Source organism: Lampetra planeri, chromosome 2 (assembly GCF_965212315.1).
Source record: "Lampetra planeri chromosome 2, kcLamPlan1.2.h2, whole genome shotgun sequence".
NCBI lineage: Eukaryota > Metazoa > Chordata > Hyperoartia > Petromyzontiformes > Petromyzontidae > Lampetra > Lampetra planeri.
In genome coordinates, this window is record NC_136108.1 from 9,554,823 (window position 1) to 9,582,792 (window position 27,970).

At 40.2% G+C, this 27,970-nt stretch overlaps 1 protein-coding gene across 1 annotated transcript; it reads right to left on the reverse strand.

Annotated features, from left to right (window-relative positions):
- Positions 1-1,705: 1,705 nt before the first annotated feature.
- On the reverse strand, positions 1,706-27,928 carry LOC144727233 (protein mono-ADP-ribosyltransferase PARP14-like; the record flags this gene model as incomplete). Its single annotated transcript, XM_078605912.1, is given in 24 exon segments — positions 1,706-3,997; positions 4,157-4,334; positions 5,919-6,061; positions 6,279-6,710; positions 8,087-8,260; positions 10,216-10,392; positions 11,155-11,217; positions 13,216-13,332; positions 13,473-13,518; positions 13,779-13,951; positions 14,215-14,391; positions 14,587-14,649; positions 15,298-15,453; positions 16,751-16,784; positions 17,210-17,659; positions 17,878-20,138; positions 20,707-20,943; positions 21,911-22,159; positions 22,467-22,643; positions 22,831-22,864; positions 24,310-24,419; positions 27,241-27,451; positions 27,736-27,831; positions 27,833-27,928. Coding segments are annotated over 24 exon segments (6,144 nt in total), but the record flags the coding sequence as incomplete, so codon positions are not given.
- Positions 27,929-27,970: the final 42 nt, after the last annotated feature.

The window sequence follows — 27,970 nt, forward strand, 5'->3', positions numbered from 1 at the left end:
TGCCTTGCTACCTGCACCGACAGTGTCCCTCACTAAATTCCAGAGGCGGGAAGCACTTTCGCCAATAAGACATCATCAGTGTGAGGGCCGCCACACATTTGAAACTATTGGGTCGTGCGGCCCCCCGACAATACACAACACGTGACAGCAACCCTCATCATACTGTCAAACCCAATGTGTGGCCTGTGCAAGGGTGGTGACGCATGGGGGGGGGGGGGGCAGCGGGGGGGCGAGTGCAGGGGAGGTGCACTCCGGGGTGGGGGGGGCTCCAGGTGAGGACGCCTGCGGGGTAGAAATGCGCGTTGTTGATTATTTAGCTGCTAAACATTTCCACATGATAAGCCACTTTGTTGAGCTAGCTTCTGTTGGCCAGGTCGCTTCTGAAAAACAAGTTAATAGCTCATTGGGCTTTACCTGGTGAGATAAAAAAAATAACATTTTATTTGTATACTAGTTCATGAAGACTGTCTTCGCCAAGCAAAAGTTTTCAATAAATATAATCATTTACCAGATATGATTTGTTACAATTTTTATCTGCGATCAGACAAACTACTCCAAAATGTAGTTTTTTTGGCAAAAAAAACCCCCCAAAATGTTGACTTGATTTAACTTGTGAAATTTAAAGATGTACCCATCGGAAAACGCTCAATTTAAAGAGTCCGTTCCTTCATTAGAAAGTACAAAAAATTATGAACTTAATACTCTATGAGGAGAAGCTCCTATATTTTACCGTTTTAGAATGATTCAGATTTTTACTTCATAAAATGCGGGGGGTTTTCGTTAAAAAAACCGCTTTAATCTGAAATGTCAAAAACAATGAAATATAGATGAATGGTTCTCACTTTAATTTTATTTGCTGTTTAACACTCTATCAAAGGAAAAAACCCGCAAATCTTATACTTTGAAGGGTTTCTGAATGACACACACACAAATGTTTATGGGGAACTTAAAATCGAGATTTTTTCGGCCTTAAATAAAAAATCTCGGATTTTCAAATATGTCCTGTTGTTTGTATTCTAAAAGCTACGTATGTACCAACTATCAGCTTTCTACCTTGTCGGAAAGTATCCTGGAGGTTTTTGAGACAGACAGATTAAGGTCTTTGTATAAAATTATTTTTAAGTTTTCTTTACCTTTCCTATGCTTTGCACTCCTATCGTGTTCCTGTATTATTTTGTTGTTGTAACGTTCTGACCCACCCCGACTGGACATGTGGAAAAAATTGCTTTGTAGCTCAATGGATTCCTCCAGTATAAATACAGATTCTGATTCTGTTTGTCACTCAACGACGGGGTACTCCTTCCAGTGTGATTTTGATAATTTATAAACTTGTCAATTCGCTGCTGGTTGAAGGCCACCCACACCTTTCGGTCATAGGGGTTGTTTGACCATACTTCATCACTCTGGTAAATGTGGGTGAATGACCACTTGAAATATTACTCACAACTGATGTCAGCTGTGGCCAAAATGTGAGTAGGTGTGGGAGCTGGGTTAATAGCAAGTGAGCACACCGCTACGTAACTAACTCAAACCCCAACCTATATGCTTCAACAACACAGCGCTGTAATGAGAACACCTATATGTGGTCATCATGGAGCCAGACACGAAATGCCTTTTGCAAAAATTAAGGTAAATAATTGTTTAACTTTTATATAGCCATCATGTACTTCATTACATTACCATATAAACACACTGCACAATGTAATCATACCACACCAGTATAACTTTAATACAATTATTGCGCCTAATAGTTTTAACCATAATGTACAAGAAAAATATTACAGAATATTATGAGTGTTATCATTTAAAGTCGTGATGTCCAGGACACCAATGTACGGTACATCTTTTTCAATAAACTGTGTAATCGACGATATTAAATTTTAAAAACACCATTATAAAACCGGTTTCTCCAGCAGCAAATGCAGAATGCCTAGCATAGCAGTTCAGTAAATATGTAAATAATGTAGATATTTAAAGAACTTTTAAGCAGAATCTGCGTCATAAAAAAATATACAGTATTTGATTTCCCAGAGACAAAATTACTGTACTTTGATTATTTGAATGTTCTTATTTTATAACTTGCACCCTGTTTATTGTCCCACGTGAACCTTCTGTATAAAGTTTATATGACTCAAGACAGGGGAGGTCAGCCATGTCACGTGTTAGAAATCAGGACAAACTTGTCTTTGTGCAAGCTGTGTGGCGTAAGTGTGTGTGATGTGGAACTTATCAGTTGTTAAGAAAGTTGAGCAGTAGGGTGAGCAAAAATATGGTGTATGCAAATTTGACAGCCATCCACATGCCCAATATACCACTAGTTCCATATTACACAGTCGTTACTGTCTAGGGTTTAGAGACTTTTGTCTGTTTAATGACCATAAATTGATAACAATGCATATGTATTAAAATGGCTTAATTCCTATGAAATATAACAAAATTTGCTTAATTTATTTCATAAATTTTGTGCGTTGATATCCAAGCAATAGATTAATCCAAAATGATATACTATCATGGCATAATAGTAATACGTTTAGCAAAATGTAAATTGGTATTTGATGGCATTGCTTTCGTAGAACAAAATAGATCAATGCAAACATGGTTGTAAACAGTAAAATATTGCCTTTATCCAATTATCATATTAAATTACAAATGTATGTTTGCAATTAATATATTGACATATCTAATTAAAACATTAAGTTATTTCTGTAGAATTTTTGATCAAAACAACACTACTGCATTGCAGTGGTTAGATTGTAATTACAGTATTTAAAAACGGCAATCAGTTTTCAGTACAATTTTGGGTTTATAAAGTACTGAATGTACATGCACTTCGAGCTAAAGATGCTGTATTATATAATTTAGATTTAGATATAATCTAAATACAATTGCATCTCAAGATATTGTACAGAAACTGGGCATATTTAGAAGATAAAAGATCTAGCTGGAGTAGAGCTGGACTGAAAATGTTAATTGACCGCTTTGTTGTGGTCAGTTACTCGGGCCACTTTAAAATGTGTGGCTTCTCCTATACCCTGCCTCCCTTAGCTGGGAAAACCCTTACAAGCCATGCCTAAGTATGACGTGCCTGATAATGTAGAGGATGTCATCACATATGCTACTTTTGCCCCAAACTATTTTAATGTTATCCGATGAGTCGAGAAATAAAACTTATAATCGGTAGAAATAAATGACAGTACTTTACTTCAATAATTGGATGGCCCAGAACTAGTATTGAACAAGGCAAGGAGTTGACAACACAGGTGGCTGGTGGAAAGCACAACTGGACAATGAGAGCAGAAGATAGCCTTGGTTTTTGGAGTTAAGTGCATGGAGAGGTGTATGGTGAGATGAGAAAAGTAGGAAGGATCGAATCCATGCAGGATCTTAAAGATTATGATTTTGAAACTGATCAGAGCTAGTCGAGTGATATGAGTATAGGGGTGACATGGTCTCGTTTACTTTTTTGGCGGTGGCACTTTGGATCATCTGGAGTTCAAAAATGAGAGATTTGGGGAGGCTGTAGAGGAGAGAATTGCAATCGTCGAGTCAGGATGTGATGAAAGTGTGGATGAATGTTTCAGTGGCAGCTGGGGTAAGGAAATGGAGGATGCAGGAGATATTGCACAAATGGACATAAGAAGTAAGTTTGTTTGATATGAGCACAAAACAGTAGAATGTGTGCATCATAATGGAACATTAATTATGTTTTATTTAGAAAATGAAATTAGGTACTCTGGGTAAGCCAGGTTGTCATTGAAGATGACGAATATGGATGGTGCGGAGGGATTGTCTACTACACAGTCAAAGCGTTCCGTCTTATTCTGTAGGTTTTTCAGTGGGGGCTCCTTCATGCCGAGGTTCCCTGCGCAGTAACACCCAGTGAGAACACGGGCCTGGTACATGTATTTGGTTCCATTGGCATCGGGTTTGGAGTACGTGTCACTTGACGAATATGAAGAGTTCAGTGCAAAGTACGTCCCTACACCATATGCTGTCGCTGTGGAAAGAAATTTGATGAAACGTGACCCTTCATTTAAATACAGATTTATGTCCACAATGAATCATGCATTGTAAAACTTAAAGTTATGAAAACATGATTTTGGAGTTAAAATATATACTTTTGTAAAGGCTGGTTGGTTAGAATATCCATGCATACCATTCCTGCCAGCAAAGCTGCGATTGAATCCAAAAGAAGAAATGTTGTCGATGGAATCCACCTGTGTACCATGGAACAGGTTCTTCTCACATGTTCCTTGCCCTTTGTTACTGTTCTCAATGGACGTCTTCATGGCCTGGTAGGCATTGTAAAGTCTGAGGTTTTGAATTCGTTCAATCTGCGATGGAAAGATATTATAAAAACATTTTAGATTAAAAAAACCTAATCAAAACTTCGTGATGTCGATTAGGGGCCCTCTTCACGAATTTCAAACAATTTGCAGTACTAATTTAATATTCTCAACCCCACATCAAAACATTTTTTTTTTACTATTTTTCATTTTACCAGGTAAGGTCCACTGAGCTATTAAGCTCTTTTTCAGAAGCGACCTAATCACAAATTATAGCTCAACAAAGTGGCTTATCATGTGGCAATGTATGGTAGCCAAATACTCAGTTCGCCCCATCCCAGGAGCTCTTTCCTCGTCAATCCTACTATTGTTGTCGCTTACTTAGGCAATCTGAGCAGGCTCCACCTCCTGGATCCTGATAGGAGGGGGGAGTCCCAAATCTCAAACTTAAAGAAATCAACTCTGCCCTTAGTAATATGAAACAGGGGGTAGCTGCTGGATAAGATAACTGTGGACATCATCCAAGAAGCGGGTCAAAGTTAGCAGACATGTTCAAAAAATGTTTATGTAAACATAAAATGATGCCTCAATAATTCTTAGATATAAAATGGTGATAAAATAAATACTTTAAAACTTATAACCATAAGCCTCTTAACACAAAACACCACATGCTATTCCCTATACTTAACTTTCCTCGTCATCAGGAGACGTAGGGGTTGTTTATACAGTTATATATATGTAAGGGGAACAGAGTCGTTTGGTTGGCTTTCATCGTACTGAAAACAAATCTAAAAGTAAATGTCTTAAAAAATCAAGTCACTCATGTCTTATGTAGAAGGTGCACTCCAGTTGAACCTGTCAGCCAATTCGAGTCATCTGATAATAGTCCGAGCTGAGAATGGAATATCAGAGGCTACAGGGAACAAAGTGTTCCTGTTGCTGCTTTCCAATTCTCAAGTAGACTTTTTTTAAATGACCGATTTTGATTAAATAAGAGCTCGGTACAAAGCATGAGCGACGGAAAGAGAGGGGTACAGATATTCCGCGGACGACAATCCCAAGGCCAGGTGCCCACGGGGCAGGGGAAAGGGAAGGTGGTTGGGCCCACTGCCCTAACCACTTACGGGACACATTCAGGAATGTGGTTTTAGGGGAGGGGAAAATGAGGGAAGGGGGGGAGAGAATGTACCCAAAGAGAACCAAAAAATTAAATAACATACACGTGCCGAGTGAGCCTGTCATGATTGTGAATCCCCTAGGGCAGCAGATATCTAATACCTATCCATGGAGTGGTATACCAGGATTCCATCCCCTCTCCCCGGCTGCATGTGCACGCACGCTGGATTCGGTAGGAACGGGGATCGAATTGATTATTAAATCGCATTGTAACCCCAAATCACAACAATTGTATTGTTGTGGTGACAGGGGTGAATGTTTACGTGCCTAACTTAATTGTGAATACATTTTCTTGCTGTGGATTTCACACCTGATGATGATTGCTTGTGTTGCAGTCGAAACGTCGTGAGAATTTTTATTGTTATATATTTATATTATTTTATTATCTCCCTTCTACGTGACTTTACCGAAAGAACCAAGAATGTGAATACATGTGCTCATTTGGTTGGTGCTTACCTTAATTATCTTTAAGTGTTTCACCGATTTCATGAAGTTAGCCTGAACTTGTTGATATTCTGGTGACTGCACGCTCAAGGTAACTTTCAGGAATTCGGTTCCTTTCATTGGTGCCCAATCAGCAGGCAATTCTGGTTTGGGAACTGAAATAATCGTTTTCTCACGTCATTACATTTAAAAGTGAGTTCATAGTAAACACTTTTATCCTTTGAAGAGATCAAATATATGTCTGATAAAATATGTATTTAACATACAAATAGTGTGTCCTGAGTACTGTGCTCTGCATCTACAAAATATTTCAGAATATAACATATCAGAATTTGATGCAGGGAAAATATAAATGAACTCCAGAAGACCTACCGTAGTTTTGTTCAAAAATTTCCTTTGCCAAGTTTATCTTCAATTCATTGACCACTTGAGTCACATCAACGATAGCTTTACAAACGTCGTTATTCAGCCCCTCAATAAAGATGTGAGAAGTCTTAATTGAGACCCTTACATCACACGTCTTTTCAATTGTCTCCAGTTTGTTCAATTCCTGTGTGTCCAAGGATTCCACACAATCAATGTTAAATCTGTAGGCCATGCAGTTTCTATCAAGCAATCCCTCCGTCTGTTTGCAAAAATCGTCAACATCCTTTTGGAGCTTTCCATAGACGTCTATTGTAACCGCCTCATTGTTATATGAAGACTTTATTTGCGGAGTTTTCTTTGGTGGAAGTGGAGGTTTAGGATGTGCAGCTTGAGGAGGCTGCGGTGAAGGAGTGTTCGTTCCAGTTCCAGTACTGCTCACTGTAAATTAAATTTGAAAACAAATTACTTGTGAATGTTATGATTAAACACGAATTTAAAGAATCAGAGTAGTTCTTCGCTCAAGTAAGTGTTTGACATTTACTGCCCTGAGCCAGTTGTGAAACATCCGCATTCCTATAACAAGGATGATTCACGCCATATATGGCTCAATCACTTCAGTTTTCGTTGAGTCAGGTGATATGAAGGGATGAGTTGACACAACGACCAGGAGTTAATCTCACTTGTTTGCTGTCCCTGCCTCCCTGCCCATGACAGTATTTCCCAATTAAATGTTTTATCATTACCATGTGTATCACCTATTCTGACTCCCCCTTTTAATTTTAATTTTGGCATTTGCTTCATGTACATCTCGACAATGAAAAGTACATTGCAATGTGCCTGAAGAATAAAGTTTTACATCAGTGCATACTATCCGCTATGATATTGTTAAGAAACGTTATTATTAACGAAAATGGATACAAAAAAAAATTGCGTAAAAAATCCACGCTTAGATTTCAGTTTGAGAGAAGGAAAGAAAAACACATTAGTGAACATAGGCAGGTTAAAGACATAATTAAAACTGTTAACAAAAGTGGGCTTAAGGAGTACTGTAAGGGATGATGGGTGGTCATGAAGAATGACCAGCGAAAGAATGGAATACGTCAATATATTCACTGAGGTGATTTGAGAAATCAAATTAGCTAATATGATATATTGACTTTTTAAAACTTTCGTGGCTGCAGGAATTCATATTCTTTGCTTCTTTCTTGCTGCTACCTTTAAGTCACGTATTATTTTTATATCTCCGTGACTTTACCGAAAGAACCAAAGAATATAATATGATGATACTTGGTGGCTTATTACATCACAGGATCATGAAAGATGGTGGCTGCTTGGGGAGACCTTCATCCATGATTCTTAGTGTCATGTTATGAAAATAAATTACTTCCATTCTGCACACTTATAGTGAATAGATGACAGAGCCCAGAGGATGATGTCAGAGAAATGCTATTTAAGTAAATTCAACAGCACTCCTCATCATACTAGGGGAACACCTTTTATCTGCCCTAAAAATAATCTTCATTGCTTGGCTAACACTCTGAAATGTGTAATCCACACAGGTGGAATAAGCCACGTTAAATGAAAAATCCAGATTAAAATGAGGGTGTTTTCTGTGGAGTCATTAGTCACTAGACTGATACAATTTACTCATGAACATGAACCAGTTAATAATAAGTTGCTGCCCAGAATCCCAACAGTTCTGGCTCAGTGCTTTAATGTGGTATTAGTCCCTTGAGCCCCCAGCCACATCCTCAAATCCACAAGCTTAACTGGTATGCACTACTGCAGAAAACGATATAAACCAGAGACAGCACCTGTCATTTGGGACGTATTAATGAGGGCCTGCTGGAAATCTTTCAGCATCTCAGGTTGGAAGATGACGAAGCGGATGTGCTTGAGGGGGCTCGTCAATGTGTGAACCCTGATGTGCTCCTCAATGCCCTCCATCATAGCATCAGCCACCACCGCAGCAGGCACGCTCCCAGCACCTGTAATACAAAGACAAAAGCGTTCTGATTGTGAACAATAATCCAGTAGAAATAAAATAATGATTTTCAGTAACGTCTGAACATGGACATTTTGGAAATATATTATAGTTATGTATGTAGGTACGTTGAACTTCTTTCACATCGTACGTAGCTAACCATGCTAATCGCATGTGTAGGATGAGGACAACAGACTAAACACAAAAAACAGTTTGAAATAAATCAGTTTTCAATTTAATCTTAAAAGTGCATAGCTCCAGTGGCTTCCTAATTTTGGAAAGAAGAGCGTTCCAGACGGCTGCAGAAGTGCATCTGAAAGCGCGGTGCAGTGATCGTCTTTGTTTAATGGAATGTCAAAAGCTGCTTCGTGGATGACTGGAGTTTGCATGATGGTTTATGCTCCTTGACGAGATCAGCAAGGTATTGCGGTTCATTTGTGGCAAGCTCTTTGTGGATAATGAGTGTGACCTTATAAAGTATTAAGTTCGGCAACCGGAAGAAAATGCAGCTTGGTGACCACTGGATGGATATGGTTGGATCTTGCAGTACCCCTCATGATACGTGCCAAAGAATTTTGTACGTGCAACTTTTGAATGTTTTGCAAGACGTCCCATAGAGGCAAAGGTTATTCAAACTGCATCTTAGCTTGGACAAAATATTATCATGGACTTTTTAGTCATCAAATACAAATTATCACCCAACTAAATATGTATATGGCTTTGGAAGCTTGTAGTTCAACGAGAGAAACATTTAAAATATTTTTTTCAGCTTATTCTTATTCTAAGAAAAATCTCTATTTTAAACTAGCAATATTGGCCTGCTCTTGTAAACAAAAAAAGCATATTTCCCTCTTATAGAGTCATTGAAGGATAAATGATCTTATTGGTGAATGGATGGGATGCATCCACCCAAATATTTTTTCAAGTATGTGAGAAATTATTTTACATCATCAGTAATATTATTCAGGTTTATTTTAAAGTAAGACCAGGTAAGAGCCAGGCTAATTACTGTACAATAAAGGACACGAAAGGAAAATAAAAATGTTCATAAAATACATCAAAATTATGCAATCAGCATCACATCATGAGACAAAGTTTCCATTTCAATCTGTCGCAGAACAGTCAACCTCTTTGTATTTGAGAACAGTCTGGAGAAGCAATACCTACTATAATCACCCAGGAATGTTTGTCCTTAATGCTCGTGACGTCACTCCACATCGACCAGCCCCCCTCATTAATATTCATGAGCAGGTGACGTCCTCCAAATGGATACCCCTCCATTAATAATAATTAGCGGCTGACGTCACTCCACATGGGGGGGCGAGGCGCCTCCTCCCCCCTCCTCGGCGTCAACTCGCAACCCTCACTACAAAGGCAGAACCCTCACGTCATCACGCGATCTCCATAACGCTATTGAGACATAGAAGTAAAAAGGACGACCTGATGAACAAGGGATTATAACGTTTAAATGAAATAGGTCTGTGTCACCGCGGCCTTACATATTGCAGACAAATTGATGCAATGAATATCACGTCGCGGTCTGATTTTCGCTTGCAAGTTTCAGATTTACTGCAATACGCCAGTCCTTGGACGGGCAAAAGGCTAGTAATAGCATAATTACTCTTGATATCCTTTAAAGTGCTCACTTCAACACGTTAGAGAGGGCAGGATTTCTCTACCTTCACCACTGCGAGTAAACATTTGTCACATGATAGTCAAAATAATATTTGTTATTCTCAGAGAAGTAATTTGGTACAAATTAATTGGAGAACCAATTTTACATTTTTTTTGAACAGCCATTAGTGACTGGGTCGAGCCCATCAACTCACCACACATAAAAACAAGTTAATTCGCAGGCAGCTGCCTGGATTCGAACCCGAGATCATAGCGGTACCAGCTCAGTGCTCTGATCTCATGTAAAAAAACCACTCAGACCACGTGAATGTACAGGAGAGCTACCTGTTCCTGTGGCAGGGAAGGACACGGAGGTGACTTTCTTCATCTCGCACTCACGCAGCACTTTGAGCACAGAGGACTTTATGCTGGCTGGATTGGTTTGCCCCACCATGTGGACGATGTGTTTGCAGCTCAGCGCTCCGCCGCTGGTGACCACCACCCCATCACCTGGCTGAGGGCCTGCAGGGCGTCAGAACCAGGCTCAGCCAGTGTGTGACAATGACGTATTTTTGCATTACTTTATCAGACAAGAAGCTAATCAGGTTAGAGCTTGGAGAGCACTAGGATTATATTCAAACATAGTTTCTGAGCACAGGCCCAATGGGTAAGAAACAAACAGTACTAATGAAGGTGGAATACTGAAGCCTCAATACTTTTCTTGAATTGAACACGGTTCTAAGAACTTGGTGAAATGGACAATGGGGAGAGAGCGGGGTTCAAATTCGAGAAATTAAGTGTTTTATCCTGCAGTATTGTCGTTGAACAGTACTGATGAGATAAAATAGTCAACTTGCTATACAAGAGTCCTAAACAAGGGTGGAGGAATCAATGAGTGGATTTCATGGGAATAGTAGCCATGGTAGAAGCAATAGAAGAGTGATAAGAAGGTGAGTGGCTGGTTACCTGAGTACATCAATGAGTGCTGCATCATTAATGCAACAAAATCCATTGTTAAACCCAGCTTATATTCCCGACCTGTATGCCACACACCTTCACCAACCCACACTGATCAGTGTAGTGAAGTATCCTTAAATAACCTCAACAACCCACACTTCATGGTGAAGCCTCAATATATCAGTGAATTGACAAAAGGGATGTACATGTACACATTATTGGACAATGACATACATTCATAATTCTGCAACATGGATTTATCAACATGTAAAATATTACTTAAGAGGGTCAATTCTGTTATGTCATGATTTCATAGGTTTAACTCACCGAGTGTGGTGCATTCATCCACGACAACCTGTCCTGCTGCTTTCAGAATTGCTCCAGAAACACCTGGGTAAACATATCACAGGCACAATAAGAAGCGTCTCAACACCGCAAATGTACAGCAGGCCTCCAAGTTTCCCTTTTATAAACCAATGGCTACACTATTAGAGTGGTTGCATACTAATGATGCTATTCATGATAAGTACTGTGTTAATATGTCTGTTCACTGTTACACGACAATTTGTTTACTGCTGTATTTATTTTCATAATAAATGTGTTGGTCATATCCATGACTATTAATACAAACCAATACATTTGTTTTAATTAAAATAAGGCTAACAATTATATTCTGTAATGCTTTCCAACAAGAGTTTGTCCTAGAAAATATTTCATTTTTGATAATCAAAGTATTTAATGATCGATAATCACTTTCCCTTCCAAGTGTAGAGGTGTTACGGAGGGCAAACAAACACACTGGGCGTGGTTATGCCCGTGCGCCGAGAGGTGCTTACATCCACGTCCGCACCGTTGAGCCTGGGGGGCTGACACGGCGCTGGGATCCCCCACGGCCCCACCCCTCAGTGGGGGAGTTGCTATATAAGGCGGTGAGCCGGAGGGCTCGGGGTTTCAGTGTTCAGCCTTAACCAGAGAAGCAAGAAGACCTGCTAGATAGGCCCTGGGACTCCCCTGGATCGCTGACCTTCTCAGGACCGACCAGGGCAAGCCAGTGGCGTGGCCCCAAGAGCCCAGAGCCGATGCTCTTGTAAGAGCCGGTCTGGGGACTCAGGGTGCTGTAATCCCAGCTTAACCAGAGCTGGGTTAGCTAGCCTCCCCTAGCCCTGTAGTGGAGGACCTAGGAGTAGGCTAGCCGTGACATAGATTGTGTGATCTCCCTGTTAGACAGGTGAAGGGGCCGATACCCCTTCGAGTGTTGTACATCTCGGCCTGTTATGTACATTGTGGTTCATAAATAAGTGTGCCTCCAACTACATCGTCCAAGTCTCCTGGAACCTACTACACAAGTAGCAGAGCATCACGCGATCACCTCGTCATGGGGTGGAGAGCGTGCAGATTGCATGTAACATCATCAGCTTAGCTAAAAAGGCTTTATCCACAATCGCTGGTATTTTGAAATCCTTTATATTAAGTTCGCTTGCTTGCTTGCGTGCTTGCTTGCGTGCTTGCTTACGACCGTGCACATCTTTCGGTCGTTTTTTAACCCACTTCCCGTGATCCAATCGAGCTGACATTTTCCACACAGACTCGTTGTGCGAGACAATTAATGTTGATGAAAAAAAATTCCCAAAATTTTACACTTTTTAGGCAAAATTTTTTTATTTTACATATATTCAAATAGAACTCATTCATGGCTTTGGCTGAACGTCACAGTGTAAGAGCCCAGAGCGTAACCCCTCCACAGGCCGTGGCGGAGTAGCGCAGTTGGTAGCGCCCTCGCATGCCAAAGGTCGCGGGATCGATCCCCGCGTCCTCCACAGGCGAATATATTTTTAAATCCTTTATATTAAATTCGCTTGCTTGCTTAGGACCGTGCAAATCTTTCGCTCGTTTTTAACCCACTTCCCGTGATCCAATCGAGCTGACATTTTCCACACAGACTCGTTGTGTGTGACAATTAAGTTCGTGAAAAAAATTCAAAAATTTTACACTGTTTAGGGAAAACAAATTAAATATTTAATTACCAATTGCTTAATGGTGGCAGACAATCATCTGACCCATAGGTGGCAGCCATCTCAAGCCAGAGGACGAGAGGACTCTAGCCGCCACGCATATAAAGGATTTATAGTGAAAAACTTTGTTTTTACGGGTTTACTTGTTATCGTCAAGTTTTGGATAACCCTTGAATCAATTTGCCGTGTTCGTATCGCAAAAGTCCCTTATAACACAACTTAATTTAAAATATCAATTACATTGGTTTATCATTACAATAGTTACCGTGACCCCATGTTGCAGACAAAAAGGTGGAGACAGCCAATGCATTAACACTTTCAACCTTAGTTGGAACGCATTCGAAAGAAGAAAACATAACAAAGATGACATATATACCGGATGTGAAGACAAGAGCGTTTGTGGTGGAGTTAACGATAACATCTGTGGTCTCCTTCGTGATGTCACCGCTCACTGCCTCCACAGTGGCACCATGCAGCTTCAGACCATATTGCCCTGCAGATCCACACACAGCAGGGTGAGGAGTCACAACTGGCACTCGCTCTCAACATGTTCCACAACATCAAGAACACATGCCCGGAATGGTTTCATGCCAGAAAAAAACAATGCGGCAAGGAAACCAAATTCTGACTTACGGATATAATCTTCTGCAATAGTTGATGTCTGAGGTGGCTGCACCTTCTGCAAGCAAACAAAAAGTAATGTAAAGTCAATATTGCATATCCCAGCATGCATATATACTGTACTAAGTTCCCTTACAATGGACAAATTATTTAAGGGGTGCAAGTCATTTAAGAGGTGCACATCACGACCAAGAGTAGCAAATCACATTCATTAAACTTGTAAAAACATGAAAAACATGTATATGAATTTCGCTCAAAAATGATAAATTCCAATATTACCCATGCAATCAGTATCATTATGAGTTAAATGTTGCTTACTTTGCCACCTGGCTGGAAATGTATTAAGGCTTGGGTAAAGGCAGTCTTTATGGCAGGCTGAAGAACCATGATGCGGATGTGAGACACATTTGACTGTGGATTTTGCGAGGAAAACTTCTCAAACGCCTCCAGGATTGTATCAGCCACAGGCCCTGGCTTGATCCCTCCTTTGCCTTCACAGAGTTTAATAAAAAAATAAACAGATGATAACATTGAGGAAAAACAATCGAGCACTCAGAAACGTTGATACTATATACGCATATGTATTATGTGAGAAATTATAAGATGACACAGACAAGTAAAAAGCAATGGAGATTATATAAATAATACGGAGAAAGCAAACAACAATTAATTAAATATGGTAAATGGTGACAAGGGAGTAGACAGTAATCAAAGAACAAACGGAGAGAAAGATTTATAAAAAGAGGCAATGTACCTGTGCTGAGTGCAGGGAAAGAAACGGAGTTGAAATTCAACTTGCTACACTCATCCAGGACTTTGAGTATAGAGTTGGTCATCTTGGCAAAGTCTGTTTGTCCAACCATATGCACAATTTTCTGACAGTTCAGACTCCCTGCTGAGGTGGTCACAACACCATCGGCAGGCTGCGCTCCTGTGCATAGGATGATAATTTATTTGTGAAAAATGTAGGAAGATAAATTTGCGTAAAAAGAGAAAAAATATGGCTAAACAAAACATGTTTCTATTTCTCACGACGTTTCGATTGCAACATAAGCAATCATCATCATACTGTTTAAAATAGCATGTTACAATTTTTCTTCTTCTTTGTATATCACAGATATCTTACCAAAGATAGCAAGCTCCGACACAACTGTGGGTCCAGCTGCTGCCAAGATGGCCTTTGACACACCTGCAAAAGAATATTGCAAAAACATCATGCTTTCATGCTGTACTAACACAAACAGTATGTAATTATAAGTAAGGTGCCATAATTACGGTGGTGCCAATGCAAAACATTGAGCGGTAAAACAATAACAAGTATTCAACATGTGTCTGCTTTGGGGGTAGCATGATGATACTGGGTGTCATTTTCAGTGGAATATTGTATCAAAAAGACACATTTTGTGTTGATCATACCTGTTGGCTGAACACAATATTAATCGACACATTTTGTTTATGGTACAACTTGATTTGATTGTCTGTGTCAGGTGGAGGGTTGAGTACAACACAAATTGGCTTTATGCTAACCTGATCTAACTCAAAACCCAATTATGAATAGCGTGTCTTGAGAAGGTCAATTTAGTTTACTAAATGTTCGTTGTTATGACTAAAATTTGTTACTTTATTCATGTTGCAGAGACACGAAACTGATATTTGGAAGAGCAACAAATGTTATATATTGATGTCCAGGTTCTTTAGCCCCTGAGCAGCATCAACTGTAAGTGGATGAATTTGCTTTGGTGCCGCCATTGTCCAAAATGTTGGGTGTTGTATTTAGAAGCAAACATCTGTCAGCTTGTGTTCTGCAGATGTTATCAAATGTGTTCATTATACTGACCTGAATCAAGGTCTAACGTTGTGTTCGTGGAGTTTACAATAGCATCTACTTTCTCTTTGGTGATGTCTCCATCCACCACCTCCACTGAGATGTTTCCAATAGCTCTCTGCACTGCTTTTGATGTGATATTTAATGTTGGTGGAATAGATGTCTTGCCTGCACAAAGCAAATTACAAAACCACAGGTTATTTTCCTCATTATTGAACAACATAACTGGTAGAATTCCACAATAACTGTAAAAAGAAAAACATGAATGTCATTAGAGTAGAAAAACAATTCCATGTGTTGAAGAATATCAGGAACATTTAAAATACAGGAACGTTATAGTTCGATTTTCATGAACGCATTGTAATAAGGTTGGAGAGGTGGCACTATAGTTTGTGCACTGCACTATCAACCTGGTGACCTGAGTTTGATTCCTGGCCAAAACCAACATTTATATCTGGAATCAGTCATAGTGCCCCATTTTACCAACCTCCACTGACCAGCGTGGTGAAGTATGGCCAAAGTTAAATTTAGATTTAAAGCTTTCGTGACTGCAGGGATTCATCTTCTTGGTTCTTTCGGTAAAGTCACGTAGAATGGAATTAATTAAATAATTGAATAACATTTATTAATAATTCTCACGACGTTTCGGCCACAACGCAAGCAGCCGTCCTCAGGTGGAGAACAGGTCTGAATGACACACTCCAGGCTTGGAGCGACTATTTAAGCTGGGATGGAGGGGGGAAGGGCGCCTTGACAAAATAATTTGCATATCAAGAGGAATTTAGCATATTTATGGGAAATGCAGATATGCGATTAGTACTACTTGCGTTGTGGCCGAAACGTCGTGAGAATTATTTTATTGTTTTATTTTTATTACTTTATTATTTCCATTCTACGTGACTTTACCGAAAGAACCAAGAAGATATGGCCAAAGTTGATAGGCCTTCAGCCAGTAATGGATTGACAGAGGGATTAAGTCTATTATTTCATATTTTAATATAACTACTCTGCAACAGAAAATAAAAAAACAGCCGTGATTTTAATATAATCTTTTCAGCATCCTGTAGTCAGAGCGCTAAAAGTAATCTGCTTTTTTACGTAATAAAATGCCAAGGCAATATGTATTGTGAGGGTAAATTAATATACTCGATGATTTATTCTAGCGAAAAGATTACTGAAAAGTTGGAGCAATTTTAAATTAACCGCGTCAGTCTTATGAATGAGTTGCCTCCACCTCTTGGGTATCACGCTCTCTCTACGATACGTCTTCCTGAACTTTTCAAGTCGATTCAACATTTATTTGTTACATGGAAAATCCCGTGTAGAGAGTGACACACGTAGTTTTCGGTATCAACAGCCTGCAGCCACTAACAATATAGTTATTGTTGTGGTGGAGAGGAGCCCTGTCAGCAGTCAGGCACAAAACTCAAGGCAAGGATTCGTTTTAATAGTACGATACACGTACCTAAGAGTCGTTGAGCCAGCTCAGCCTGAAAATCCTACAGAAAGACCAAAACAACCAATTAATATTTAGCATCATATAACTATTTACTTTAAACTTCAATCACATACATAATATCCCCAGTGAATCCATCATCTGCCATCACACATTAATTAACATCACCTCCCAACACTATTTAAGATTCCCCATAACCTCAATACTTCCTGACAAAGGCTAATCAGCCAAAATGTTGGGATTTTCCTGTTGTCCCGGTGGTAGTATTAAAATCGTATTATTGTTACTTGTGTTATTTCATGTTTAATATCAAGCAACCTTTTGGCAGTGGTCATGACACATTCTTGTGTGTTAGCATCTTTTAGAAAAAAAATACCATTAGTTTTAGACTTTTGAACAAACCATCCAGTACTTGTTCATGGTCCTTGCAGACCTGCCCATTTATAAGGCCCTCAGTGCCAGACTTACTGAAATGACGAGCTGATCTTTGGAGAATATCACAAATCGGATGTCCTTCAGTGTTGTGCCCTGGTGATTCTGACTGAAGTTGATAACTTCTTCAAACATGAAACTTGAAACCATCAAGGGCGAGTATTTGAGATTTCCTGTGCCAAGGGCTGGGAAGGAGATGGAAGAAACCCCATCGCGATGGGCCATCTCCAGGCTACGTTTCATGCATTTTCTTAAATGATTCCCATTGTCCCAGGAACCCAGGGTGGTGTGGTACAACGCCTTGCATTGGAGATTGAGGCCCGTCACATCCGTCTTCACAATCTTCCCAGAACCAATCGACTGGCCCTGGATCTCAGTGTCAACGAGAGTCTGCAGTGTTGGGCCGGCCTTACGGAAAATGGCACTGGACACCCCTCCAGAATCCATCTTCATGTTTGCCGAGGTTGTGTTTATGATGACATCGGACTGTAATAACATAAAAAAATATAATTAAATAAATGAGAGCTAAACAACTAGATTTAAATGAATAGAACACACAAATAAACAATGTTATTTAATTGACTGAACGTATTTCTTGCATACAAAATATACATGTTATATTAAGCAGGAATGATTCATCACATTTGGGCATTCGATAAAAAAAATACTGTAAATAGAATTAACAAATGTAATATTATACTTACATTTTCATTTTCAATGCTGCCAATAACCAAGGAGATATTAAGGCCTTCTTTTGTGATCATGCAGGTTGGAGAGGTTGGTGCTGCTGTAGAACTTTGGATTTTAACAAAGGCTGGCAATGAAAATGTTAATCCTGTTTGTGGAGTTGCTTTTGGAGCTTTGCCTACATTTGACAAAAGTGCATTTACTAGAGCATGGACTACATTATCGTTCAAATCAATAAAGAAGACATCAGTCAGACAATTTCCAGGATCATTGACTTGGCCAAATTCAGCAACAGCATCTATCAGTGCTTTGGCGCAAACTTCTAACGGATATCCACTGTTCTGAAACACGAGGCCTGGCATTGCAGCAGATTGGTGCCCACGTGTTCCCACTAGCTTCAGGGCCTTTTTGAGCCCTTGCTTCAGCTGAATAACCTTGGACATGTCAACATTTCCATTACATTTCTCAAAAAGTTGACAAATAACATGAGCTACACTTTTGCAAGGCAGCTTGCCTGGCACAGATATGACAGCTTCACCAGGTTGTGGTTCTCCATTGTCCCGAATGTACTGAGCACAAGATCTTGACGTGTCTGGGCCTGCTGCTTCTGAAAGGACTTTTCCAAAGCCACTTTTGAAGCACATTTTTGTATCAGCGGCATTAATGATGATATCAGCCTGACTTTTTAAGATATCTCCTTTGTATATCGAGATGGTAAGGTTGGCAGATAAAACCTCCTGGCATTTCAGCTGCATCCCAACCTGACGAGAAGCAGCAGCACCTATAACATCAATCAAGACCATGCACTTCTGGTTTCCTTCTGCAATACTTTTGATAACACTTTCGTTTTCTCGCATATACTTGGCTGCACCTGGTTTGTTACATTTAACTGACTTTAATACAATTTCAGAACTTTTTTTTTCAAATAAGTTTTTTATTTTGTCAACATCATCAGGGTGTCCACTGACTTCAAGCAAAGATTCACTCAACGTTTTGACATTCTTGTTCAACAGTGTTTGATCTTCAAATATTTTTTCATATTCTTGCAAATATTTTAATATATTTTTTGACTTTATAGGAATTTGCTTAGTAATTCTTAAGTGTTTTTCACAGAAGTCATCAAGTTCTTGGCATGTCTGATACACAGCATTGCCAAAACCTGCAACATTTACTTTCGTGCACAAACCAGCATCATCTAGGCTTTTGTTGATAAACACTTGCAAAATGCTATCAACCTTATTTTCTTCGAGATTACTGAGCAAATCAGTCCACTCCCTACCTCGCATTGCATGCATGGACTCTTCTGGAATGGGAAACGATTCCTCTGTAAATGTTTCCTCTATAAAGGATTCTGCTTTTCCTAACTGATTAGCAAAAGCAGTTATGGAGATTGAATTGTTATTTTTTAATTGTATTTTTGCATGAATCCTATTAGAAAATAAATTTGTATTTAAAATATCCCGGCCTAACATTTTCAAAAACATTACAATATTACTCGACATTTTAACTTCTTTGCTTGATATACCCTTCAGATGTTTGGATATTTCATCCTTAATTTTCTGGCAATCTTGTGGCATGCCTTTGACTGTCAAGGAATATGATTTTTCATCAAATGTTAATTCTGATTCTTTAAACTTGGCACGAAGATCTGCTTCAATTTCCAGCATCTGGATTAAATTATATTTGTCTGGACTTTCTAGTGATATGCGATCACTGATAATCTGACTCTCCTTTAAGAGGTCATCCTGAACTTTCTTTACAATGGGCTTCGTGTGTTTGCAAACATCTTGCACATCCTGATTTCTTCCAGAAACAATTATATGTGCTTGTTGAGAGTCATAATCAACCAGCACATTATCATGATTTGAGACTTCTTGTTTAACCCTTTCCCATGCAGCTTTAGAGCAGGGCAAAACTGTCTTCGAATACATTTCACAGAATTTTAGAAAACATATTTTTGCAGTTTGCTGCCACTTTGAAGCGAGGCTCTGAAAATTGACTGCGCATTCGTCCAGTTTGGATGTCAAAGTAATTGTACCATTTGAGCCAAGAGAAAATGAAGTGTTTGCTTTCTTTAGAATATATTTCAGCTGATCCATTGAAGAACTATGTTTTGAAATAAACTGAATAATCTCAGAATCAACTACAAGGTCAAATGGTTCAGGCTTTGCTGTTCGAATTTGTTTTCCAAGAGTCGAAGCTAATGCATGATAGTAGGGATAGACCTTCAGTTCTGCTTCATTTAATTTGTGTTTTCTTGACACAACTTCCTGAGCCACTGCAAAACAAACAATGTTTTATTATAATTAACAGTTCCCGTCATAATTTTGATATGAGAGCATTTTTTATCGAGTAGAAAAACATTAAATATACGCTGCCAAGCCTGGTGGTGACCATTCAGACGCTGTCTTTCCGACAGACCTGTTCTTCACCTGAGGACGGCTGCTTCCGTTGTGGCCGAAACGTCGTGATAATTATTTTATTATGTTTTATTTTTATTATTGTATTATTTCCCTTCTACGTGACTTTACCGAAAGAACCAAGAAGATGAATCCCTGCAGTCACGAAAGCTTTAAATCGAAATTTAGAAAACATTATTTAAAATTAAATTCAACGTTGTGCAAGTCTGCGTAAGTTTGTGATTGAAATCAAATGCGGCCCATGATCCAGTAAAATGTAATATAAAAAGTATAAAGATTTAGAATACACCTTACAAAGAGCTTTGTGCAAAGTAAACCTGATATGTTTAATCAGCAGTCGAATGATTTCCAAACGACTGCAATAGAGTTCACTATTGTAATAAGATCAAGTTCACAATGTAGGCATCTGGAATGTTCTGCTCTCACCTGCTGGTTCGAAGAATGAGAGGTAAGCAGTTGTTTTGCTGTTTTCCAAATTAACCTCGGTGAGGGGGCCGCCGCCACTCTTAGCTGAGTTCTCAAAATACAAAGTAAGAAGGTCTTCACACAGGCTCCCGTTCGAAGCCTCCACCAGCAGACAGTTCGACGCCTCGAGCATTGTCGCCGTGATTTTGGCCTGAACCAATGGCCTCTTGGCACACATCCTCAATGCTGATTTCCAGTCTGACATACATGACAGAAATACATTAGAAATACAACCGATTAGCATGGTTGGCTACGTATGGTGCAAAATAAGTTCAACATACATACATTATATTCTTGGTTCTTTTGGTAAAGTCACGTAGAAGGGAAATAATAAAATAAAAATATAAACCAATTAAATTATCACGACGTTTCGACTGCAACACAAGCCATCATCATCAGGTGTGAAATCCACAGCAAGAAAATTTGAAAAAATTGGCGTTTTTTTTTCAAATTTTCTTGCTGTGGATATCACACCTGATGCTGATTGCTTGTGTTGCAGTCAAAACGTCGTGATAATTTAATTGTTTTATATTTTTTATTATTTCCCTTCTACGTGACTTTACCGAAAGAACCAAGAATATGAATCCCTGCAGTCACGAAAGCTTTAAATCAAAAATACATACATTAGTGAGGAGTATTTATAATCATAATAGATGTACGACTCAAAGGACATTTTTATTTACAGTGATCCACTTTTTATGTTTAGTAAATGTCCATTGATTTCAAAATCTCAGATTAAACCCTACCTTTTAAAACATAAATCCATCATTCACAACATTTATGTGTAAGTTAACAAACATGTTTTAAAAATTGTTTAAATAAAGTTACAGCCTCGTGTCAATCCATCCAATGCTGCATGAAGGTCACCCTGTGCTGTGTGGGTTTATTTGGGTTGTTTGGCCATACTTAAGTGCGAGTTGTTGAAGGGGAACCAGGCCCGGTTCAGATATCACTCGCCACAATTAGCCGTGGCCAAGAACCAAACTCAAGGCATCCAATTCTTAGTTCAGTGCGCAAACCACTGCTCCACCATTCCAACCCGATGTTTTCCAATGTAATACTTTGGAAACTGACGTAAACTTTGAAAACAATACATTTTCAGTCCTGCTAATTACGATGAGAACAATGATGAAAAAGCAGTACATTTTTTGCATACTCAGCTTACCTATTGGGTTTATGAAGGTGACTACAGCTACTTCCCCACCCTTCAGGTATTCTATATCACAGACTTCAGCATCGGTGATGGATGCCACATATAAGTTGATCATTTCCATTTGGATGGTTGTTGGAAATCCTGTCAGAATCAGCCGCCGCTTGTCAATAATCGCATCTATCCCCGCAGATGAGTAGACAGAGATTTGCACCTTTTTTCCCCCAATGGCATGCTCTTTAACTGCCTGCATCTTCTGTACAGCTGTTGATAAAAACGTAATGTTGAAAACATTGAAAACAGTAAATTAATAACCCAATAACAGAAGTATTACAAAGGGTTTATTGAATAAACAATGTAACCTCTAATTGGTTACAATGAAAGACATTGTTTTTTTTCATCGGTTTCTTAGATTATTGTTATAATATGCCATTGGCAATAATGTAACAAACATATACAAAAAAATTACACATAAGCTGCATTGGAGGTATTGTGTATGTGAAATTAGGCATTTCCTCTACGAAAGTCTGGTTGTAGACACACCAGGGTCATGATGGTGAACAGTGCTTACCTTCCTGGCTGCAGTCCAGCCAGATTTTGGTTTTGGTCAGGGGGTAGACATCAACTGTCTCTTTTGTGACATTCTCTGCGTATAGCTTCAGGTATTCATCTCCAAACTCGCCAGCAACACACACAACTACCCCTTCCCCTTCAAATGTAGATGAATCAAGATTTTCACATCTTAATTCTACAATATAAGCAAAAATCAAAATCAAACTGCATTTCAAGACACTGTATAACACATTATAGCACATGATCATGAAGACATGTTAATGTAATATATATATTTTTAAAGGATGTGGACACTGGAAAAGCAAACTTAAAATAATAGAGTACAATACGGCAACTGTATTTATGTAATAATGTACACAAACCATTTGCATCTGTTGTTGAACTTGACTCTGATTGCTGTTGAGATAAAACAAATTTTATATCAGTCAACAGCCATAGTGTATCCACTGCTTGATTGAAGCCTCAAATCGCCACCATCTCTCATGATCCTGAATGTAATAAACCCCTCAGTATCAGCTCAAGACCTGATTTCATCTCAGCATCTCCCCGGACACCCTCCTGGATGCTTTTCCTTCCTTGGCTGCCATTGTCATTCTTCACCAATGCGATCATCTCCTCTTGCGATGTTACCCTGCCCAAGCCCACTCAATTTAAACTGTATATTTTGAATGACTTCGAACTACACATGTTTTCTAATCCATGCGTTTCCCTTTATATCTCGTATTGTAATTCCAAGCATTAATCGTCTTTCCATGCTTTGTTGCACACTTTTTAAGATTTTGATCCATTTTCATTGGCGATGACCATGTTTCTGATCCGTTAACAATAGCGGGTAGTACACAATGAACTAAAACTTTCTTTAGGCACATTAGTATGTGACGTTTGATGCTTGAGTTTAGCTTTCCATAAGCACTCCAACTTTCTGTCTATCTGTTCATAAGACTGTCAGTCACCATAACTCTCGTAAGTAAATAAGGAAATCAGTGTAATTATCAGCATGCTTATTCTAATAATTGTATAATCTTAATTGTGCTCTATTCACTGATGCATGAAGATAAACATAATGCCTCTAACTTGTGTATGTTCTCGAATGCATGTGTAATTTAAATATTACACCTCTCCATGCTTCTGTGAATACTTTCCATTATTTGCAAACTTTCCATTTTTAGTTAATGCAAATGTTTGTGATCCATATGCCATATCAGGTAAAATGCATCATTGCATTGTTCTTTTCAATCATGCATATGGATGATGTGTCTTCCTTGTACCTGTATAGTTCTAAAATCCATATGTATGTGTAACAATTGATATACACATGGTGCATTGCATTGGCATAATACAGACCAGGGTATCAACCAAGTAATGATATCAAAGTTCAAAGTTGATTCATTAGGTATAGCCCTGTGAGCCATTCAGCTCTTGAATCGGGTGCAACCGCAACAAACAAAAAACAAAAACATGAACAAGAAAACATCTTAAAGTAACTATATAATTTGTATTTACTCAAAAAAACCTAACTTTACCAGGAGGATCCTGTTTTGATATATTTGCCCAATTCACTTATGATTGTTTTGCTTGTGGGAGGAAACCAGATTTATCTATAAAAAAATCACAAGTACAGTGGAGTAACGCTCAAAGGTCTTCCCAAGATGGATTCAAGAGCCCATGTTCTCTCCTGTAATACCACCTTCTGGCCTCCTCGCATCTCGATCACATTTAGTCTCCACTTGAAAATAGATAAATGAATTCCACTGCGACAAACGAGATGCAACGTTACAGCTGTCCATCTCGCTCTAGATTGTCAGTCAATATGACATATGTGGTTGAAGTGTGCAGCTCACTGGAGGAGGGACTGGTGGCACTTGACAATAGGGCTGGAGTGTCAACTGCGTCGTGCCAAACCCAGGCAGGTCGATAGTGTGCGGGTTCCGTTGCAGAACACAGTCTCGCACTGAAAAACAAAAATACAGACCAAGACACATTTCGATTTAAAGCTTTCGTGACTGCAGGGATTCATCTTCTTGGTTATTTCGGTAAGTCACGTAGAAGGGAAATAATAAAAAGAGAATTGTATTTTAGTATGTGACATTTTTATTATTTTATTATTTCCCTTCTACGGGACTTTTCCGAAAGAACCAAGACAAGACACACATTTTAAGTTCTTACCCGAAGGAATGATCACAGGCTCAAGCTCCTCCATCCCCATCCTGACCCCATGCGCCAATATTAATCTCATATCACACTCCAATAACATGGTTCATGAGCCCTATGGAAGGATAGATAGTTGAGGTGGTTTCCTGTTGTCTTCCCTAAGGACCTATACAATTTTAATACGAAACAAGTGATATACAGTAATACATTATTTGATATAAAAATATGTTTAAATCATGAAATAACACGGATGATACCTACAGCACTGCATCCTAACAGATGGTGCATCGATTGCCAAAAATTAGCAAAATTTTTTACTTTAAAAGCTGAAGACAGCACGACGTCTAGGAGTGAACTCGACGTTTCTACTGTGATCTCTTTTCGATGAGGTTACACAATTTTTATTGGTGCGAGTCATTTGCATCCTGGAATTTGGGACACTGAAGTCAATAGAATTTGCCAAGGGAAATGGGAATTTCCGCACTGTTGTGTTTGGGTTGTCCTGACTTCGCAACCTTCGAATGAGAACGATTGGCTAAGTACGGTGCGAAAGAAGTGGGACATACATACACTATCTCAGGGCTGCAAACAGAGATGAACATCATCCCAATGCTCATTGGACCAGGGAGACACTTTTGACTGGTGGAGTGTATTTTGGTAGTCGTTTTGGGAAAGCAGAGAGACATAAACGCTCTCAGTTACCAACCCCGCGACATTAGAGGGCTTCCACCGCCAGAGGGCGCATTGATCAACTCGACAGAGACACAAAAAAACCTGCTTGGTCACCACAGTCGGAAATCCCCTAAATGTCGTCCAGAACCATGAAAAACAATACCGGTACCGTACAACCAAATACAGTATATAATAACACCGTGTATTTCGACTTCAGATATCCCACTCAGGTCGATGAAACAACGCAGCAGAAACAGGAAGTATCTCACTAAAAATCCCTGACATTTTGGTGGAGAGCTCATCAGTACACGTACATCATGAAAAATACACAAACTTGTTGACGTTCAATTCGATGTTACAGCACTTTTGAGATGTGTGTGTATATATATATACATTGTGTGTGTACATACATAAACACAATGTATTCACTCATCCAACACAACATGGATTGACTCATGAAAAAGCTATTTTAGAGATTTAGCTCCAAGAGGAAAGGTTTCACCAATTATTAATTTGGCCATTTTCAGTGCTTTTGTCTCGTGTGGGAAGAAACCGGAGTTACCCGGAGACAGCCCATAAATAACAAGAGGGGATAACGCTTTTACATAATAATTTCCGCACAGATGCGTTCAAGAACCCACAGTACTGCCGGCGGGGGTTGTCTACGTGTGACCTTTCCCCTCCAAAGCGCTGGTACGAAGGCGTGATCTTATCACACACGAAACTAACCGATTAAACTAAACTACAGTGTTAAAAAATGAGTTTACCAGGTAAGGCACGCTGACCTATAACGCTCTTTTTCAGAAGCGACCTGGCTATGACAAATAATATCTCAACGAAGTGGCTTATCATGTGGAAATATAATAGCAGCCAAAAACTCCAAACGCGTGTTTCTAAATGTGGAGTGGAAACCCGGAGGACCCGGAGAAAAAAATCCACGCGACCACCTGGAGAGGGAGAGACACGCGAACTCCAAATATACAGCAGCAAACTCCAAATATACAGCAGGCGTCAGGGTCGAGATCGAACTCACGACCTCCTGCATACCAGGCGAGGTAGTTAACATCTCCTAGCCACCGTGATGATGATGATGAGAGAGAGGCACGCAAACTCCAAATATACAGCAGCAGGCGTCAGGGTCGAGATCGAACCCACGACCTCCTGTAGACCAGGCGAGGTAGTTAACATCTCCTAGCCACCGTGATGATGATGATGAGAGAGAGGCACGCAAACTCCAAATATACAGCAGCAGGCGTCAGGGTCGAGATCGAACCCACGACCTCCTGTAGACCAGGCGAGGTAGTTAACATCTCCTAGCCACCGTAATGATGATGAGAGAGAAACACGCAAACTCCAAATATACAGCAGCAGGCGTCAGGGTCGAGATCGAACCCACGACCTCCTGTACACCAGGCGAGGTAGTTAACATCTCCTAGCCACCGGAATGATGATGAGAGAGAAACACGCAAACTCCAAATATACAGCAGCAGGCGTCAGGGTCGAGATCGAACCCACGACCTCCTGCAGATCAGGCGAGGTAGTTAACATCTCCTAACCACCGTGATGATGATGAGAGACACGGAAACTCCAAATATACAGCAGCAGGCGTCAGGGTCGAGATCGAACCCATGCCCTCCTGCATACCTAGCGAGGTAGTTAACATCTTCTAGCCACCGTGATGATGATGAGAGAGAGACACGCAAACTCCAAATATACAGCAGCAGGCATCAGGGTCGAGATCGAACCCATGCCCTCCTGCATACCTGGCGAGGTAGTTAACATCTTCTAGCCACCGTGATGATGATGAGAGAGAGACACGCAAACTCCAAATATACAGCAGCAGGCATCAGGGTCGAGATCGAACCCATGCCCTCCTGCATACCGGGCGAGGTAGTTAACATCTCGCCACCTGCGCTTTGGACATCACCTCCTCCTCCTGCCTTCCTTACCTGTTCTGCTGTTGAACCTGACCACGACGGTTCCGTCTTTCTCCTCGACGGTGCACTCCCCTCCGCCAGATTTCCTCTTGATTTCAAAATACTTGGCGAGGCTTCTCTTCACGTCGCCGTTAAGGGGGCCGGTGCCTGGAACACCCTCGATCGCGCACGCGGTGTCCTCCTCCTCCTCCGAAACGTCCATGTCCGCAACGACTCGGTTCAACTAAATCCGACACATCGCAGGGGGCGACGCGAACAACACGGAACGAGTGAACGCGACCGGTCCGACGAGCTTGGGGAAACGAAGTGGCCAACGAGCAAAGAACGAGAGAACGACGCGGGGCACGGTCGACGGATGCCTCGTCAAGTAACGCACGACTGCTGACACTCACAGAGGTGGCGTGACACAGCCCTCGGACAAGACTCCCCCCCCCACACCTCACACACACACAGCCTTGCCTCTGTGTCTGCCCAAAGAGTTCCAAGCCCCCCCTTCCTGGAAGTTACCCGTGGCCACGTCACTTGAGGGGTTCTTTGCGCAACGCCGCACGACTTCCTCCTCCTCGTCGTCGGTGCCGCGGTGTTTGTCTCCTCTCGGTGTTCCCCGCGCCTCGCGTTCACAGCCCTCTTCTTCCTCCTCCTCCACCTTCTCCTCTGTTGGTTGTGACAGCAGATCGAGGTGAGCGGGACGGGTGTCTCGGGTGAGTTAGTTTGTGTTGCCGAGTGAGCGAGGCAGTGAGAG